Raw genomic sequence first — 19,957 nt, forward strand, 5'->3', positions numbered from 1 at the left:
AAGTCAGAAGATGTATATCAATTCTATAACACCAGTAAAAGAGAGAAGCGGAATGACAGATAAATCATATTCTACATATAGAAAATACAGGAAAGTCAGGATAAATCAGAATAATTAGGAAAACTAAAATAAATCCATCACTAGGAACCAGAATTGTAAACATACATATTCTCAGAATGTGAATCTTTGAAATGGGAAAGCCTCTAAATCTTTTGAAGAAAGTAAATGAAATAATTTAACCTCTTAAGAAACCTCTATTGTACGGTATAAAATAGGACAGAAGTAACAATAAGCCATAAAAATAAGAGCATCTGTCAAAAGAAAATACTATAATCCACAATTTAAGCTTCCCCAATTTGAAAAAGACAAAGATTTTTAACTCCTTCCTCATATTCTAAACAAAGATTCCAGAGTTCAGATGCTTCATGCTTACTTCAAATGTTATACACTGTATGGTTTTAAATTGTTATTGATTTTGATATACATGTTTTTATAAGATACAAAATAAAGAAAAAAGGAGACCATAGAAAACTAGAAAAATCCTACCGGACGAAGATTTTAACAAAAGATTAGAACTTGCCCCTCATTCCCTTCCCCAATTACAGAAAACTTAGAAATTATTTAAAAAATTAAAGAAAACTGAGTAGACTAAATAACAGTATTGTATCACTATTAATTTCCTCGTTTTCACTGTTGTACTGTGGTCATGTAAGAGAATGTCTTTGTGGTCTGGTAACATTCTCCGAAGTATTTAAGTAGCTAAATGTCTACAACTTACTCAGTTCTCTGAACTGTTTGAAATAATAAATGTATATATTTACAGAGAGAAAAGGATAAAGCAAATATGGTAAAATGTTAACATTTGGGGAACCTGGGTGAAAAGTACATAGGATTCCTTGTACTATTCCTGCAACTTTTCCTTAAGTCTGAAACTATGTCAAAATAAAAAGTTAAAAGGAAAAGGAAGCTTAACTCTTTTGAAGCCTGTGATCAAAATCACTGCATCAATTCTCTTTAATTCCATGGTCTTGACTTTTAGAAGTATTAATAAAGTACAGCTCTTAAGTATACCTCACTTAGCAAGAAATTAATACTGAATTGTATTTATAATTCAAGGCAAGGTTGTCACACTTTTAAGTCATTTTCTTTTGCCTCGAGTAGGAAAAAAGAAGGGTGGAGTGAACAAGTCAGAAGACAGATAAACATTAGCTTCTTAACTCTTTGATTTTAGAAAGTTTTCCATTTAAGAGTAAAATTATGGTTGAGTCTTAACTAAGTTAAAAAGTTGACATTCTTGTCGCTTTTTTCTTTCATTTAAAAAAAAGGTATTTAGATTGGATTACATCTGTTGATTCTATATGGTAAAGTTAGCAAATAATTTTCTTCCCAGTAAGAAGCTGGAAAAAAAAATCTTTAGAAACTTAGTGCTAGGATCCAGTAGATATGAGTCATTCATGTGGAATAAGGGGGGGAAATATCAAAAGACTACAGTTTATGAATTATTCTAACTTGTACAAAGCTGTATCTGGGAAAATGCCAGAATAAACAACCAACAAAGATAGATATGCCAGAATAAACAACCAACAAAGATAGATAATAAGAAGGCTAAGAAAATTTATAAGTTATCTTTTAATGTTAAATTACATATTAGTATTAACATGATGATCTATGTAGATAAGACCATTCGAGGTTTATAATTTGTCAAATATAAAAAATTGTTTTAATTCCCTAAGTTTTATCTGTATGGCAGGGATTCAAGGCCAAAATTTTCTTACTGAACTCTGTATTTAATATTAAAAAGTATTTATCAAAATTCACAAAGGAAGTGTAAAAAGAAACAATTTATTATCTCCTAATTACTCAATCCTAAAATACTGCTGGAAACCTCATCTTTCTATCTACATACATAGGTAACCTTAAAGACACTGACGTTTACAAAAACATTAAGTGTGTGACACATTCTAAAGGTTTAACTTATGGAGGCTAGATTAATCCACAAAATGCAATACAATGTAACCACTAAAATCATATTTTATTTAGATGACTATAAAGTAGGAAAAAATTAGTTTAAAATAATATAGTGACAGTCTTGTTGAAAAAATTTAAAAGGTTTATGTATAAACACACTTAGAAAAGGTTGGAAATATATATGCCATGCCAAATATTAACCTCTAAGTGGTAGAACTGCAGGAGATTTTGACTTTTTCTTTGTTTCTATATACTTTGTATATTGTCGGAATAAGAAGCAGGTATTATTTTTATGGTTATATAAGCAAAGTTAGTTTATTTTTTGGAAAAAAGATACAGAATCAAAATTAAAGGGGTTGGCTGAAAATACAGTACATCTGGATAATAAAATAGTACTGAGACATGAAAGCCTCAAGCCATGGCTCTGAGGTCCCCCAACTCCTGATTTAATCACAGCAGTTCCCTTTCACCCATTTCACATATTAGGTTCTCTAATATTCTGTTGGATAACAGGGTAGCTTGTTTAAAAAAATAAAGAAAACGTTATACAGAGGAATATTTGACAAAAAATGATGTTTTCTATAAGCTAATGTTAAGTAGGCAAATAATAAAATTTTGTGTACTATTGGCCTATTAAGGAAAATTAAAATTTTATGGGAATTTTAAATGTTAGTTTAGTTCATCTGTTTCTAATATTTCTTAAACAGACATGTTTTTTAAATAAAAACTTTTAGAAAACTTTAAAAACCTACAATTAAAAAGGACCTTAAGTTGAGTTATATGTTATTTCTAAACCTCAAAAATGTATAGATCTAATATTCTATCAGGAAAAAAATGGGGTATTTTAAATTAAAAGCAACATTTGACATTTTTTTCTAAAGAAATCTTCAGCAGATAAGTCAGTTTATGAATAATATAATACATAAAATAAGTAATGTAATATTAAAATAAACTGCTTAATTTCTTTAGAAAAAGACTTAAACCCTAAAATTCTAATGCCATTATATCTATATTAAAATAGTTAATCATGCAAAAGTACTTTTATGATCAACATACATGAATTATAGAGGTAAGTGATGTTATAGTTGAATACAGCCTCTGCCCAGCACTAAAGGTTTTAAAATACAATAAGCAGTTCATCATAGTCTGAAAATTCTTAGAGAATAGCTTGTCTTTCTTATTCACATACAGTAACAAATTAGCACAATGTTATAAAAGAAAATTGCCTAACAAGATATAATAAATCCCCAAAACTCCACTTACTAGCCTCGACAATAAATTAAACCATTCAAAAATAAAAAGGCCTTACTTAAGGAAACTTACACTCTTTTCCATTACACCTGCCATTTTATAAACTAATTTATTTGTCACCAGAGAAAGGAATATGAAAGATGTCTATATAGTTTCTGCCTGTATCTCTTTGACAGTCAAAAAAGTTAGACTAGTAAGAATGAATGGTCAGTTCAAAATAAAGTTTCCCATAAATAAGTTTCTCCATTTAATAGTCACAGGTCTGAAGATATTTTTCATGTGGCTGTTTTTAAGTTTGATTCACAAAATGAAAATGAATTACTTCCTTGAGAGGTGCTATAGCTAAGTTTATACTTTTACAGTACATCAGTCAGGATACAACATCGTGAAAAATACATCAAAGCACCAAAAGACAGCTATTGAGCAAACAAAATCTACTGCCATCACTACCCTCTCCTCTGGCCTTCATCTACCAGAATAGCCAAAAAAAAAAAATACTACCCAGGAGAAATTTTTTTGCTGTTGTTTGTGGTTGGGCTAGGCCAGAAAGCAAAAATTATAGAAAGGGCTTCCCTATTCACTGTACTTCAGGATTCCCTAACCAAGAAATGTAACCTGGCTATGAACTGGTTATAGCTATAATACACTACGTATCAAAAACAAGGAAATTTATACTCTCCATTTTAAACAAATCTCTATTAATTTTAATCCCAAGGCCAGTATTTCTTACAATTTGGTAAACTTTTTAAAGCTTACAAAAAACAAAAAACCCTTGAAATCTTTCCTTCATCCTTAGCCACAGATCAAAATGATTTTCAATTTGATCAATTAACACATCCTAAATCATATTCAAATAAATTTCAATTATACAACAGACAAAGTTTAAAGTTAGTTGCCCCTTTATGAAACAAAAAGAAAAGTAGACAAAAAAACAGAACTGAAGAATTTTTTTCTCAAAGATTGGTATACAAAAATTATAATAGAATCTGCACTTACTCTTCACCCCTTTCTTCCCCTTTCGTTCCTTCTTGTACTGTTCCTTCAGTTTACTTATTAGTCCCTGGTCTACATCCCAAACCTCAGTAGTTGGGGAGAGGTCATCTTTATCTACATGCAGCATATTATTAAAAGAAAAAGTATCAGCAGTTGGCAATGCAAGCTGTTGGCAGTAAATGGTTATAGCTCTACATAATCATAATAAAAATGTACTAACAGCATATACTCAAAATACTTTAAAGGTGCAGTCTCAGTTTTGGTATTCACAATTCAAATTCTAAATGCCCTGAGATCTCATAAATTTCTAAACATTTAATAGTAACAGTTAAATAGTGCTTCATTTCTATGAATCACATATTTAAAGGTTATTAGTCTTTCTATAACTGATATTCTTTCAATGGACTGACCTTAGAAATCTAATGTTATAAAAAATAGATCACTGCATCTTTATTAAAACGTTAATAAAATTATTCAGCCAGCATCATAAAAGCAAATGAATGAATTACATGCGAAGTACTCAAAAGTGCAAGCTGGAAAGGTCAGTGCCGTTTTATTGATGAAAATATTCATGCACCTTCTGTCACACTGATTCTGCATGCACAGGATTGATTATACCAATGGAGAGGCATTCTAATTCTAGTCCAATAAATACACACATATAGTTCCAAAACACAGTCTCAAATAATCTGTACAAGGCATTCAGAGAACTGCCACCTCTACCCCACCCAAACCAAATGATTCAACATCTCATTACCTTCTTCCATTGTCTACAACTAAGATTAACAAAATCAAACAAAAAACCCTCAAATTCCACTGAAGAATTTTTTTCAGAGTTGGTTTTTTTAGGTAAGATGAAAGCAGCGACAAGCATGTAGAAGTGAAAATATACATTGCTGTGCATCTGCTAAAATGACACTCAGCTTTTGGCTGAATATAACAAATCTGTATTTCTTTTAAGTAAATACTTGTGCCTAGAAAAAATTTACTCTATAGTAAACTAAAGGAAAAACAGTATTAAAAAGCAGTACAAAAATAAGTCTATTAGAATTATTTTAAGTATTAAGAGATTTTCTTTCCTCTAATTAGTTTTAAAAGAGCCATGTTATTAGGAAGTTTAACATTCTGTTACAGAATAACTTAATTACTAAGAGCTTACATAACACTGTTATGAAATAAAAATTACACCAAAATACACAGGCTAAGTCAATCAACAAGACTGACAGAATTGTGAGATTTTAGGGAAAGCATACTTGTTAAATTTTTGATAACTCATTATACTCTGATTCACAAGTCTTACAAACTCCCTAGATCTCACTGACTTAAATCTATACAATGGACATAAAAAGGTCTTTTTTTCCTCATAGATTGCTACACGTAGTAAACGTAAGAAATTCACATCTTTGGATGGCACACAGAAATTCAATTATTTACTGTACTGTCCCTTGAGTCTTTTCTACTGCACTTGTTATCACTATCTCCCTTATGAATACAGCTACGATCTCAGGTAGTCAGTATGTAAAAAGCTAAATCCAAAGTTTAAGTTAATTTGCTAACTTGAATTACTTGAAACTAGATTGTTCAAGACTGAAATTTATATGTAAGATCATTTGTCATATCTGCAAATTGTAATACTGATTGTAATACAGCTGTAATACTGATTTAAAGAGAAATTTCACTTTTCATGTACTCTAATCATGAGATTTCCTGAAAACTATGCTGTATCAGGAATCATCAACTTACTGAATACTCCAAGAAAAAATGTGAAGTCTTAATCATTTGCACTCATTTGCACGTATGAGTATGACAAACAATTCTTAGTAGTCACTTTGAAAAATACAAGACAATTGTATTTTTACAAGACAATTTGATACATTTTTAGCAAATACTTTTTAAAACTCATAGAAACAACAAAAGAAAACCTAAGTGGTGCAAACTTTATACAGGAAATCAGATAGGACAGAAAAATGTAAAAAGATAGCCAAACAGTTTTTAAAAGACCTTTGTAGAAAAAAATAAAGCTGTGACTAGCTCTAAAGTAAAGTAGCAAAGGGTAGTGGAGAGTGAAAAAGCACAGGGAATAAAAAAGGATAAGCTTAAGGAAAAAAACAAATATCACTTGCAAGATAACCTCAAGTCTAGAAAATAAAGGTAAACGTAGGCAGTGCAAAGAACAGGTTGGTGAATGCATATGTGCACAAACAACATCCTGAAACTTGCCTGGTAAGTAACAGCTGATTTGATAGTGCTTATAAGAAATAGTTAAGAGCAAAAGGGAAGAGCCAGCATAATCTTCTACATATTAATTCTGTTTTTTAAAAAATCTACAGGGAAAAAAATACCAAGAAATGAGGTTGAATCAGTTACGGCAACTTTTTTGTTTAAATGAAACACAAGTATGTATTCACAAAAAAATTGACCCTTTACTCAAAACCACAAAAACATAAAATTTTATTATGGTAATTCTAACTATTAAAGCAGAGGAATTATACAAATCTATTTAATGCAGCATAAATTTTTAACTTACTTTATGCAAATATTCAGTACTTTACCCATTATATTCAAATACAAATATTCAGGTATTAATTGTATTTTGTAGTCCTATAAATTTCCACAGAGCACAGTTTAATAGTGTTTACCAGAAAATGACTAAACGTCCTTAAAATGTCTAGTCTTCATGAGAGAAATAGCAAAGTTAGAAGTGCCCGCTAATATTTTTGATTGTGAGAACTAAAAACTACTAAAATTAAGCTCAGACTACCTAACATAGACGGAAGAAAATCAGGATTTAAAAGCTTTCTAAAAAACAGTGGTTTCACAGGATAAAAGGATTCAAAATTAGAGGTATCTAAGCAGACTGATAATATACAAAATAAAAAATAACATAGATTATCCAATGGGGGTAAGTATGAGATATGTTTCATTAGGACAGACTATTTTAAAAACATCTGTGTCCTTTACCCAATAACTTAAATCTGAAAACCACTACCTTCCCATTTATAAGTAAATTCAAATTTCAAATAAATGAATTAAATATACAGGAGTATGTCCATCTTCTTTGTTTTGGAAAAACTGAATATGACACCTGCTGAGTAGAAAAGATAAATTCGGAAACACTGCACAGATCCTATGACAGTTTTCATTTCTTAAGGAAAGCAACTACTTGAACCATTTTGTTCTCAAGAGAGTCCTTTCCCTTAAGAACTTACAATGCTTTAAAGATGTTTCAGTCTCTTCTGGAAGGAAAAAATTTTGTCAGTTACTTCCATTTACAAAGATACTCAGATCACTCTCAAATACTCTTAGTAAAAAGTAAGTTAACGAATTGACAGGTATCATTCACTAATTAGATCCTCTCTTGAAACTGCGATATTACAGTCAAGTCTTTGGACAGAAAGACCAATTAGTTGTATGTAATATGGTACTTTTATTAAAGAAATAATGCCACTTTATACAAATCAAATTCCTGAATTTTTTTCATGTTCTGACTGAGAATTAAACTTCCAGCAATTTTAAGCGAAAATAAGAATAGATTATGTGTCAAAATTTAGGTATCCAAATGTACAAAAACTGCTTTGATCGTTTTTTAAAATGAAAATAATCTAAATGTACATCAGCAAAGTCCTGGTTCAATAAAGAAAGAAACATACTGACAGAATATTATGCAGCTATTAAAAAAATGATGTTTCAGAAGAACAATATGTTAAGTGAAAAGTGTAGGCAATAAATCAGCACACAGCAAAATCCTTTGTTAAATAAATATACACATATTTATATATAAATGTTAATCATGGTTTTCTCTACATAGTAGCATAATAGGTGATTTTTAATTTTCTTCTTTACACGTAGTTGTAGGTTCTAAACCTCCTATAACATACATGAATTGAAAAATAATTATATATATATATACAATGTAAATATCTTTATATAATTATAAAATAATCCAGAAGAACATAAATAGTAGTTTAGAAATTACTGTTAAAAATTAAGGTATTTCCAACACTGAATGGGTTGCACAGAGAAGCTAAAAGAAAACTTAGATACTTATATTGTTTCCCCTGAGCAAGACTAATATTTAAGAAGAGTAAACTTCTAGAATACAGCCATTTTCAAATAAGTATAAAAATGTATATTCAGAGTCTAGAAAGTTATTGTGGAGTTGTTTTCACATTTTTAATTAATGTGCCTCTTCTCTTTCCAGTTAGGTGAGAAATGAAGGTCTGAAAATAATGCTTGAGAATTATAAACAATGAAAAAGCTGATAACAAAATTCAGATCTTTTAGGTATTTGATTTATATCAGGACAGCCAATAAATATATTATGTATAAGGTTTTATCTCTATTAGCAACATTCAGTTTCGATACAAAATTGAGGCATTTAAAAAAACCAAGTGTGCTTTCCATCACCAAAGCAATGTTTAAAAATCCAGTGATAAACCTGAAACTAAGAAAGAAAGAAAGAGAGAGAGAGAGAAAGAAAGATAATGATAATGCCTTTTGCTAGTAACTGCAGGTAAGCAATGATGGTATTCATGTGAAATATGCTAAGGCACTTAGAAACCTTCTCTAATAAAGCTCTATAAACACAATTTGAATTCTACCTACCAGATAACATGCTGATATTAAAAGATTGATTGAACATTTAATAGGAATAACATACTGGACCTCAACTACTATTTTAAAGTATTTTTTACATTTTTATTTTACTTTCTAATGAGGTTTTTAAACCTGTATAAACTGAACAGGGTTTTTATCCCTTTTAGTTATGACTGGATTATTATTACCATTACATATCACTTCCAAAGGCTAGGCCCTAACATTTGAACTGTGAATATTATATATAATAAAGGTTAATAACCTTCACTAAATCTTGTTCAATATAGAGCTACAATTCAGGTTTAGTAGCTTTATTGCTTCCTAGCAATAAGTCAGATAATAAATACCGTACAAGCATACCAAAACAGTTAATGCTTCTTGAAACCTAGATTCATTACCAAATTAAATAATGGGAAGTTGAAAAACTGTATACATGCCTATTTTTAATCTGCTAAGAGAAAAGGAATTAAATTTCTAAACTGACTAAATGTTTCAACTTTAAATCAAGAAAAATTTCAAAAATCAAGCCATATACAAAACAGTTTAGTCACTGAATGTAAATAAATCGATGCAAAATACCCTAGAATTAGTCAATACCACCTCCTCTTGCTCTGTTTCACTGCCACTGTACATTCAGAGACACACATTTCCACATATAATATTTAATAATAATAATACATCTTTAAGGGCTAGTTCTCCCACCCCCGTAATTCTTTATCACCTTACCCCATTCTGTGCCGTCCCCTGAACTCCGTGCTTCTCCAGCTCCCTCACCATCTTCAGCAGTCACTAAAAAATCAAATTCTTTCAGTGCTTCTTCAGTATCAGGATCATCAGTTAGGTCAGCAGCTAAACCTTCATTACCTATCTGTAAAGGGAACATAAGCCAAGAATTACTTTAATCATAAATTTTAAAGGGGTCCTTTATGTTTTCATACTATTGTCTTTACACTTGCACTCCCATTTTTAAATCACTTAGGTACAAAATTTTAGATTTTCATGTAGTTAACCAATCCCAAATTGTACCTTAGATAAATGGTTTTCGACAGTGTCGTGTGAAGACCACTGTAATATGTGATGCAAGTGATGATTTTAAAATGCTGATCACCAAGAATAATTAACTTCTTTAAATATTTCACAGTTATCCTTTTAAAGACCCATTCACTCACTCACACTCTGATGTGTTGTGCTGAGTTGATCTCACTGCATATGTAGTCCATAACTCAGTGATATGTAACAGCTAATAAGTATATTAACTAATGTAAGTCAATAGGTGTGGTAATTATGATAGTGCTTTACATCCCAGAACAAATAAAAAAAGGAGGAAATGTCTATTCACCCATGTTACACATACTGAGTATTTTATACATATGAAATGTGGCATAAACAGTAAAAACCGCTGCTATAAATTAGAAGCTTTAGAGGAACACTGGCATTTCCCCACATTACTGTAACATCTCAAAGAACCACAACTGAACCTATCCACGTTTTTTACTTGAAATGCTGTACACTACTATGACAATTCATAAATGGATCACCTAATCTAGTTTTGCTTCTGTAGCTAATACACATCACCACTAAAACAGATAAACCCGTTCTTTAGGTTATGAGCAAAAGTAAACTATTAATCCTTACCAAAGAACGAGAATGTTGTCACAAACTGCATTGTGTATAATGCACTCCCGTGTATAATGCGCACCCACGATTTTGGCCCAAATTTTCAGGGGAAAAAAAAAATCTTTTGTTTTAGTTTTTAATTCAAATTTTCATTTGTTTACATTTAGGTACTTGTTTTTTGTATTATAAAGGAATTTTAGCATTTATTTTTTAACATATTATGGTACAAGAAATTTTTATGTAACAAATAATTACAAGACACAAGAACAGAGACAAAAAATTTTCTGTACTGGTAAGAACTCCTTGTCATTACAAGTTCATTGTAAGTTCAACAAAACCGATTATCATATTCCAGGGTATTATTTTGCATACAGATATTGTTATTGATTTCTAGAGTTACACTTTTTACTCATAGGCATAAGTAAAAGAATTAAAAATATTTATATAGATATAGAATTAGTACTACCCATGTATAATGCGCATCCTTATTTTCCTGTCACAAATTTGGGCAAGAAACTGCGCATTATACATAGCAAAATACGATACATTTAGAATCCAGTTTACTCCCTCACCCACCATGAGAATCCCCACTGAAGCTTCAGTTAATTTATAACCTATTTACCGTACAAGAAAAGACTGCAGCAGTGATTCTCAATTGTGGCAGGAGTGGAACAGGTGTTGCTTTTTTAATAAAAAAGGTTCAAACCACTGGACTAGTCCTTTACATTTTTATTACTATTATTTTTTAATTTATTGGGGTGACAATTGTTAGTAAAATTACACAGATTTCAGCTGTACCATTCTGTATTATATCATCTATAAATCCCATTGTGTGTTCATCACCCAGAGTCAGTTCTCCTTCCATCACCATATATTCGATCCCCCTTACCCTCATCTCCCACCCCCCACCCCCCGCCCCCCTTACCCTCTGGCAACCACTAAACTATTGTCTGTGTCTATGAGTTTTTGTTTCTCATTTGTTTGTCTTGTTCTTTTGTTGTTTTTGGTTTATATACCAAATATTAGTGAAATCATGGTTCTCTGCTTTTTCTGTCTGACTTATTTTGCTTAGCATTATACTCTCAAGATCCATCCATGTTGTCACAAATGTTCCTATATCATCTTTTCTTACTGCCGAATAGTATTCCATTGTGTATATATACCACAACTTCTTTATCCATTCATCTATCAAAGGACATTTGGGTTGTTTCCTTGTCTTGGCCACCGTAAACAAAGCTGCAATGAACATTGGAGCACACGTGTCTTTATGGATAAATGTTTTCAGATTTTTTCGGTAGATACCCAGGAGAGGGATTGCTGGGTCATATGGTAATTCTATTCGTAATTTTCTGAGGAACCTCCACACTGCCTTCCATAACGGCTGCACCAGTCTGCACTCCCACCAACAGTGTATGAGGGTCCCTTTTTCTCCACAGCCTCTCCAACACTTGTTACTATTTGTCTTGTTGATGATAGCCATTCTGACCGGGGTGACGTGATATCTCATTGTGGTTTTTATTTGCATTTCTCTGATGATTAGTGATGTTGAGCATTTTTTCATGTCTATTTGCCATTTGTATGTCCTCTTTCGAGAAATGTCTCTTCAGGTCCTCTGCCCATTTTTCAATTGAGTTGTTTTTTCGTTGTTGAGTTTCATGAGTTCCTTGTATATTTTGGATATTAGCCCCTTATCGGAGGCACTGTTTGCAAAAATCTTCTCCCATTCAGTTGGTTGCCTCTTTATTTTGTCGATGGTTTCTTTTGATGCGTAGAAGCTCTTAAGTTTCATATAGTCCCATCCGTTTATTTTAGCTTTTACTCCCATTGCCTTTGGAGTCAAATTCATAAAATGCTCTTTGAACCCAAGGTCCGTAAGTTTAGTACCTATGTTTTCTTCTATGCAGTTTATTGTGTCAGGTCTTATGCTTAAGTCTTTGATCCATTTTGAATTAATTTTGGTACATGGTGACAGATAGCAGTCCAGTTTCCATAGCTGTCAATGATGTATTTAAGTCCCCTAGTTGGTCAATTTCTCCCTTTAGTCTTGTTAGTAGTTGCTTGGTATATTTCGGTGCTCCCTGATTGGGGGCATAAATATTGATGACTGTTACGTCTTCTTATTGTATAGTCCCCTTTACCATTAAGAAATGTCCATCTTTGTCTCTTGTTATCTTTTTCACCCTGAAGTCTGTTTCATCTGATATAATTATGGCTACACCTGATTTTCTCTGGGTACCGTTTGCTTGGAGTGTCAATTTCCACCCTTTCACTTTGAGTCTATGCTTGTCCTTGTAGCTTAGATGTGTCTCTTGGAGACAGCATATGGTTGGGTTTAGTTTTTGGATCCAATCTGCTACTCTGTGCCTTCTTATTGATGAGTTCAGTCCATTTACATTTAGGGTGATTATTGATAGTGAGGATTTCCTGTCATTCTATCTTTAGTTTTCTGGTAAGGTTGTGTTTCCATTGTTTCTTTGCCTTTTTGTTGCTGTCTATTATTCCTGTGTGGTGGTATTCTATGATGTTTCCCTCTGTTTCTTCTTTTATTACAGTATATATTTCAGTCCTGGATATTTTTTGAGTGGTTACCCTTAAGTTTATGTAAAGAAAGTTCGATATTTAGAGTATTCCATTTTCTTCAGCACGCTTACTTTCTCCATTCCCATATTCCGGTTCAGGCCTTTACTCTCCCCCTTTTATGTTTCGGTTGCCACAAATTGTCCCTGTTTATGGTGGTCTTACAGCCTCCTTTAGTATTTCTTGTAGTGCAGGTCATGTATTAGAAAATTCCCTCAGCTTCTGTATGTCTGGAAAGATCTTTATTCCTCCTTCATATCGAAAGGATATCTTTGCTCGATATATGATTCTTGGCTCATAATTTCTCTCTTCAATAGTTTGAATATTTGGTTCCACTCCTCCTGGCTTGTAGAGTTTCTGCTGAAAAATCTGATGATAATCTAATGGGCTTTCCTTTGTAGGTTACCGTCTTCTTTTCCCTGGCTGCCTTGAGGATTCTTTCTTTGTTGTTGATTTTAGACAGCTTCAATACAATGTGCCTTGGAGAAGGCCTGTTGGGATTGAGGTAATTAGGTGTTCTATTTGCTTCTTGGATTTGAGGATCCATTTCTGTCCATAAGTTTGGGAAATTCTCATCAACAATTTGTTTGAATATATTCTCTGTTCCCTTCTCTTTCTTCTCCTTCTGGTATGCCCATTATTCTTACATTGCTCTTTCTGATGGAGTCAGAAAGTTCTTGTAGAGTTCTTTCATTTCTTTTAAGTCTCAAGTCTCTGTCTTCTTCCATCTCTGTAATTTCCAGGTTTTTATCTTCGATGTCACTGATTCTTTCCTCCATCTGGTCAACTCTACTACCTAAGCTGGTTATTTAATTCTTAATTTCTTCTATTGAGTTCTTAATCTCCAGAAATTCTATTTGGTTCTTTTTTAAATTTTCAATGTCTTTCGTAAAATGCTCATGTTGTTCTTTGATTGTGTGAGTTCATTAAACTGCCTTTCTATGTTTTCTTGCATCTCGTTGAGTTTTTTCAGAACTGCAATCTTGAATTCTCTGTCATTTTAGTCACATATTTCCATATCTTTAAGTGCCTTTTCTGGAGACTTTTCACTTTCTTTCTGAGCTGTCTTGTTGCCTTCGTTATTCATGGCAATTACTGAGTTATTATTTCTCTTCCTAGACATCTATAGGAGTGGCTTCTGCAACAGGTTGATAGAAAGAGGTCTGTATTTTGTTTTCCAGTATTTGTTGGTAGAATGTTTTATTTTCTCTCCAACTGCAGCCTTTTTTTTTCTCTCTCACACGGTAGTGCTATGTTTTCTTTGCTCTATTCCAGCTTCTCACACAATGGGGGGAATTCCCTGGGAGACGGGCTTCTCCTCTGTTAATAGTTAGCCTGGGTCACAGGGCGCAGTGTCCGTGTGGGTATGCGGAGAGCTTTTGAAGTTCCAAAGCTCTTCATGCACCAGATTCAGAGTCCGTATGTTTCAGCAGTTCTGTTTACTCCTGCAGGGATCCACCCAGATAGGTGGGGTCAGGGGCAGGGTGAGTAGTGAGAGGTGGCCCAGAGCAATGGCAGCGCCCACCACCACAGCACCACAGCCAGTCCTGTTTCTACAGCTCCCTCCCCTTTGCCGGAACTAATTGGGCTGCGAATCTGTGTCTGCAGTCCACAGTTCTCAGAACAGCAAATATTCTATTCTTTTGATCTGACACTGCTACTGTTCCACTTCTAGCACCGGGCAGGTGGGGGCGAGCTCTGGGAGGGTAGGGAGAGGGCGGCTAGTCTCAGTGCCTAAGGCTTCCTTCCGTTCTCTGCTCAGCAAGTGAGGGCTTAAACCGCTGTCTTCAGCCTTCTTCCCTCAGTCTTTTCTCCGAGGTCTCTGCCGTGAGCGTTGGGTTCAGCCGTGTTATATGCTGTCCCCTCAGCCCTGTGGGCCATAAACGGAGCCCTAGCAGTCCGAGTTCTTCTCTCCCGCAGCTGCAGTAGTTCCGGGATGCAGCGAGCTCGGAGCACTGAGCCAGGTCTGAGTCCTGCGCCCCCGCGGCTCCGTCTCCACACTTCTCCCTTCCTTCCTCCCCTGTAGACGCGATTTGCCCACCTTTAGCTGAATTCAGTAGTGGGCAACTTCGTCTTGCCTATCTGCTGTGCAGGTAGTCCTTTGTGGAGTTATTGTTGTTCAATTAGTTGTAAATTCCAGGGGAGATTTACAGAGGCTCACCTCACGCCGCCATTTTGATGACGTCTCTCCAATTTTGGACTAGTCCTTTAAAAGCGGACTCTTTCTTGCCATTTAGTGAGTAATATAGCAAATAAAAATTTCTACTATATGTGGGTAACTTAATAAGAACTGATAGATAAAACTTTCAAGCGACATCGTAAAATCAAAAATGATCACTTGCAATGTAACTTAAGACTCATAAAGATTTCTATTTGAAATATACATGAATATATATGTTGTAGATAGTAAGAATAGAAAATCAAGTCCGTACTTTGTGTTTATTCATCCGATGTTTGTCTTTCCCTTCTGGGATGCCTTCAATCATGTCATTTTCCTCTTCTTCATCACTGTCATCAGCATTTTCTAAGAAATTGAATGTCTCAAGCACATCACCAGAAGGCCTGTAAGAGGGGAAAAAGATGAATCCAAATGTTCCAGAGATTATTTCTAATATTTCTCTCTGGTTCCTATTTTAACACAGTACCTGAAAGTAGTACAGAGATTCAAATAATGTATTGCCTAAATGTTGTACCCAAGAAAAGAATGTCGAAAGATTATTTATGTTCTCTGATTGAAATAAAAGTGACTGTTCTTTGTTAACTGAGTTTCTCCTATGCACATTGTCCAAAATATTTTAAGTAACCACTGCATCAAAATAAAATCCTATAGTAGAAACCAAATGTGCTATTATCTCTCAAAATAAAGCCACCATAAGCAAGCAACTTAAGCTTAGCATTTCTTAAGGCTCTACAACCTCTTACAGCTGGGCCCAAATATTTGAGGACTAAAACCAAAGTTTAATTTATCAGGTTGCCAGATTTCAAGTTATATCAAATCAGGTGTAGAATATTCCAATGCATTTCACAAATTTTCTTACCTAGAAAACGGGATCCTTAATATACTGAAAAAATACTTTCAAGTCTTTCAGAACCACTCATTTAATAGGTAATAGTGATAATCTATTTTTATCTACTTATGAAGCAATTTTTAAAACTATAATCTGAGTTCCTCCTTTATGTACAAAAAAGGGGTTTGAGCAGTTGTTTAAACATCTAACAAAGGTAGCAACAGAACACTGGATTTTCAGCTGAACACAGACTCTCACAATGAAAGGCTCTGCTCTTCCATTAACTAGCTGCCTGAATTTGGCCAAGTCATTTAAACCTTTTGGCATCAATTTCTTCACAGGTAAGGAAAAAACATCTTTTTTTTTCCTACCTGTAAACTGTGGGGGTTTAACTAGATGACCTCAAATGTCCTTATCAACACCAAGAGTGTATGGTAACAAAAAGAATAATCTAAAATTTAGGGTTTTCTTCCTCCATGATTGGTGCTATTAGTCCAAATGAAGGACATAATACAATTCAAGCTATTAATAGCACCTTAACATGGCACAGGGTTTTAACAGGCCTAGTACCACTCTGCCTATTCCAGTACATTAAGGACCTATTTTTAAAAAGAAAAAAAAAGGACCTATATAAAAACTGAATACAGAAAGATATGGTGTTACCAAATGCAAATTAGTAAAAACAAACACAAACCTACCACAATAATAAAACACTTTTCAGCTCAACGTTTATGGTATGTCTTAATATTTGGGAATTAAATGAAAGGCAAAGAAAATATATGACAAACTGGCACATCAATAAAAAAAATAAAAAATACAGTAAGTCCTCACTTAACCTCGATGATAGGTTCTGTGACTTTAGAGGGAAACGAGGTATAATGAAATCAATTTTACAAAAGGCTAATTGATATAAATAGCATCGTATCAATGTAATAATGAAACTACACTGAAGGAAATGATGTTATTCGAGGATCTGCTGCAGTAAATTTAAAATACAAGAATTTTGTTTTGAACTTTGATAAATTAAGAACTGTTATCCCTTGGATAGAAACTTTTGTCTCTAAAGTGAGAACTCATATTTCAGATTTTAAAAGTTGTATTTGATCACAGCAATACATGTGCATGACTTTAAACGTAAAACAGAGCACAATCCATAAAAGATAGAATTGATGAATTAGACTTTCCCAAACTAAAACCTTGCTCTTTGAGAGACACTGTTAGAGAATTTAAAGAGAAGCCCACAGATTGAGAGAAAATATTTGCAAGTCACATATTAGATGAAGGACCTGTGTCCAGAATATAAAAAGAACACTTAAATCTCAACTATAACAAATAAAACAATAAAAAATTGGGAAATTATTCAAACAGACACTGTATCAAAAAACATGTGATGGCATAAACAGATACTCGACATCTTCAGTCTTTAGGAAAATGAAAATTAAAGTAACGATGAACTGTGAAGGTCTGAGACTTTACTTGCATGCTAACATGCTGTTTCTTTTTAGAATTCATGACAATAGTCTTTGTACGGATCTTTTTAAAATTAATTTTATAGTGTACTTGTAGGGAATCCTTTCAAACTGAAAAAAAAAATCCTTGGAAATACATTCTGTAAATATATTCCAGAAAACTTTCTTTTATTACTACCTTAAAAATCTTTTCAACACCATTTTACCTGTTCTTCCTGAAACTCCTCGTCAGATATTGGCTCTCCTGGACTGACCTTTGATTTTACCCCGTTTTTCAGTTCTACTTTCTCTTTTCCCTTTCCTGGGACAGTCCTTCAACCCTATCTTCCAAGTTTTACATGGAAATTATTTCTATCGCACTTTTTAATTTCTATTAGTTCTTTTTTGATCTCTGACTAAACCTTTTAAAATAACACCCTATTTGTTTTATAGATGTGTTATCTTCTCTCAGCCATCTCAGAAAATTAATTACAGTTTTAAAAGTCTTCTGCTTCCTGTTTTCTGAGTTCCTTTTCTGTTCAGTTCTTTGTTTTTAATTTTTCATAATAGTAAAGTCTTTCCTTAAGTGTGAGACACTGAAAGGATAAATGGATGTTCTGTGTACATGAATGAGGTTTGTCAAGCAGCTAGAATCACTTTTGCATAATAGGACAGAGGCACAACAATTTCACTGGCAGATCTCAATTGTCAGTTTCATTAGGTCTCTTCTATTAATGTGATCAATTTTAATATCCTGCCTGAAGAGATATAAAACCAGCTGCCAACGTATTAGAAGCCAAATAGCAGAAGAAAACAGGGGAGCTCACTGCTCAGCTGGAGATTTTCAGATAATCCTGTTTTCTGTACAGTAACTGGCCCTACAGTTCCTTGACTTCTTAAGAAATCATTGATTCAACTTCATCAGAAAATATACCACCATTCTTTAAGATAGCGTAGGGGTATTCAACCAGCTGCACAGGATAAAAGAGGGTATTTGAGATTCTAACTACCTCTTACATAAACTTTAAATTAATTCTCTATTGACAGCCCCCCCCTCTACGCCTACCTCCAGATGTACCTGATACCTCCCATTCCTTAGACTTTGGAGTTTTACTGACATTTTGGGACTTGAATTGGTTTTTCCTTTTCTTCTTCCTGTTGTTCCTGAATACATTTAGATTTAAACTCAGTTGACATTCCTCCATTTTCTTCCCAGCTTCCAAAACTGTTAAATTCTCCCTATCTGATGGACAGTAGCCTCATTCTTTCTATGTAATCAATTTTGTCCTTCTGTGCTAATGCATCTTAAAAGGTCTTTGTCATTTCAGCTGAAGTTCCAGACGGCACACAAATAAAATATACCTTTAATCCACTATGCTTCAGTGGAAGTCTCCATCTACGGTGTATTCTAATTTTCTTCTCTGTCAACTATTTATTTACTATCCTCTCTCATTCTAAAAAGGCAATCAACAGAATTTAAAAATTAACATATCCAGATGAAGGGAAAATAAAATGAAGCCAAAGGTAAGGTTGGTCCGTAAAAGGCTAAAAGAATCAGTGCATTTTTCTAACGGTACCTCCTCACAAAATTGGCAAGATTGTAAACAGAGTAAAAAGAGAAAGGGAACAACTACTGGAGGTTCAAAGGCAAATCAGCCCAATGACTAAGAAGCAACACAGCTTTTCCCAGTTAAAAAAATCTAAGAGATCTGTCTCTCCCAAGGAATCCTCATCAAGTGAAAGTTTTGTGATAGAATGCACTATGCACCCACTACATTCCCCTACAAAAAAAAACAAGGCATACATTCACTCAGCAGAGTCCAGTAAACATTACTCTTGGTAGGGTTACATTTCAACTGGATACACAATATTCTATAAAAGCTAACACTATGTGCCTGGCATTGTTCTAAATGCTTTATACATTAATTCATTTCTTCTTCACATCAACCCTATCATCACCATTATGCAAATGAGGGAACTGAGGCAAAGGAAGGTAAAGTACCTTGCCCAAAGTCACAGCTAGTAAGTGGTGAGTCAGAATTCAAACCCAGTCTGTTTGTCTTCAGAATTCATTCTAAATCATTAAGCATATTGCCTCTAATAATATGATCTAAGATGTATCATTCCTTTACTGTTTAATATAAGACTGCTTCTAATCTTTTACTATTAAAAATAAGAATATGATAAACATCTTTTTGCTGAAATCTCTACAATTGTGTTAAATCATTTCTTCTTCCTAGGCATTTTCAAAGGCCCTAATAGCTGAATCATATACACATTCATTAGTGCAGATTCAGAATATATAAGTATACTCATTAAGAAGGAAACCAGCCTTGATTAAAAACAACTATTATCGAAACATCTGTGGTCGAATGAATCGATGAAGAAAATGTGGTATATACATACACAATAGAATATTATTCAGTCATAAAAAAGATGGAAATCTTGTCATATACTACAACACTGATGAACCTTCAGGATGTCATGCCAAGTGAAATG

At 33.4% G+C, this 19,957-nt stretch overlaps 1 protein-coding gene across 4 annotated transcripts in view; it reads right to left on the reverse strand.

The window, feature by feature from the left end:
* Positions 1–19,957, reverse strand: part of STRN3 (striatin 3) — a 92,464-nt gene that overhangs the window by 25,117 nt on the left and 47,390 nt on the right. For 2 of the 4 annotated variants that reach the window (XM_019754512.2, XM_074328122.1), the window contains exons 6-8: positions 15,435–15,564; positions 9,535–9,676; positions 4,216–4,326 (exon numbers count right to left, since the gene is read on the reverse strand). In XM_019754512.2, the coding sequence (XP_019610071.1) occupies positions 4,216–4,326; positions 9,535–9,676; positions 15,435–15,564 (383 nt within the window). The remainder of the gene's footprint in view (positions 1–4,215; positions 4,327–9,534; positions 9,677–15,434; positions 15,565–19,957) is intronic. The other 2 variants (XM_019754514.2, XM_019754513.2) reach the window with 1 other exon arrangement.

Source organism: Rhinolophus sinicus, linkage group LG03 (assembly GCF_036562045.2).
Source record: "Rhinolophus sinicus isolate RSC01 linkage group LG03, ASM3656204v1, whole genome shotgun sequence".
Lineage (NCBI taxonomy): Eukaryota > Metazoa > Chordata > Mammalia > Chiroptera > Rhinolophidae > Rhinolophus > Rhinolophus sinicus.